This window comes from Ruditapes philippinarum, unplaced genomic scaffold (assembly GCF_026571515.1).
Source record: "Ruditapes philippinarum isolate M1 unplaced genomic scaffold, ASM2657151v2 ctg16930_1_1_1_1, whole genome shotgun sequence".
Classification (NCBI taxonomy): Eukaryota; Metazoa; Mollusca; class Bivalvia; order Venerida; family Veneridae; genus Ruditapes; species Ruditapes philippinarum.
The window spans coordinates 12,530-13,818 of record NW_026863788.1 but is presented as its reverse complement, the minus strand read 5'-3'; the positions used below and the strand labels follow the sequence as shown (position 1 = coordinate 13,818).

Here is a 1,289-nt window from a genome sequence, read left to right as displayed (position 1 = left end):
TATAACTATAGTACTTAACTGTCATTTGATATAAAAACATGATAGTATCATATTCAATAGCTAGTGAGTCAATTTCACTCTTCTTCACATCAATTTTCAGTTGTTATTTAATTAACAAGAGACATTGACCTTGTCTTAAACTCCACCCTGTTGTTATTGAGAAATATAACTGTGTCCACAAAGTCACTAGACAAACTGTTCCTAAGTTTGTTCAAGAGTGTGCCGGCACAGCTGAACACACGTTCGGAAGGTACGGAAGTCGCCGGCACACTCAGAACACTCTTTGCTACATGTGAAATTTTTTAGAAACGTACTTCCTTTTTCTTTCCACCACACAAGTGGATCACAATCCGGTACACTTTTCTCACATAAGTACATTTGTAATTCATCCTCAATTTCTGAACGATCAGGTGATCCATAATCTATGAAGTCCAGTTTTCTAGCACGTTTTGGAGTTTGTTCACAGTTCTCGGGTGGATTGACGGGTAGACGTAACGGAAGATCGTCCAAACGAGACTCGAGGATAGCATGAGTTTTCTTCCGTTGCTCAGAGGTGAAGAACGTTAGTTTCTTATGTCGGGGGTCAAGCAATGCCCCAAGTGCTGGGAGGGAAGTCGGAGCTACATGACCTGTAGGTCCGTAACGAGACATGAGATCGTCACGGATCAACCGCTTAACCTCGGGGGCGGTGGCACTATCATCTGTAGACTCTACCAATCTCTTACTGACTAATCCACTGACAATGGGATAAATTTCAGACACTGACACATTTTTCTCTGTACACATATACTCAGCAGTAGATTTGAAGGGCGCAAGAATAGAACACAACTCTGATAATAAATTCCAATCAGCGTTTTCTAAGTAAAGTTCACAGTCGGCCTTCTTTATTAACTTTGGATCTAACATAATATCGGAAACAACGCGGCGTTGCTCCAGGAGACATGACATCATGTCATATGTAGAATTCCAGCGTGTGGCGACGTCCTGGAAAACGTCCTTAGGCACATTATCCATTGATTTCTGACGATAAGTGAATACAGCAGTTAATGTAGTACTATGCTTGAAATGCCCAACAAGCTTACGGCACTTTGAAACCACACACTTCCGGAACTAAGAATGCAGGTTTCATGCTCAACTGGAGTGTGTGAGCAAAACATCCTAAGTCACCCCAGTCCTTACACATATTTCCAGCACTTTGAATGTTCCGAGCATTATCATGAACACAAGCTTCCACCTTATCACTTAACTTAAACTCACTTACACAGTCCTTTAGACGTTGTGCGAGGTTT

At 41.7% G+C, this 1,289-nt stretch overlaps 1 protein-coding gene across 1 annotated transcript; it reads right to left on the bottom strand.

The window, feature by feature from the left end:
• Positions 1-201: 201 nt before the first annotated feature.
• On the bottom strand, positions 202-1,014 carry LOC132723341 (zinc finger BED domain-containing protein 4-like). Its single transcript, XM_060708035.1, has one exon. It carries the CDS (start codon positions 1,012-1,014, stop codon positions 202-204), a length of 813 nt encoding a protein of 270 aa, XP_060564018.1.
• Between the last annotated feature and the right edge of the window lie 275 nt (positions 1,015-1,289).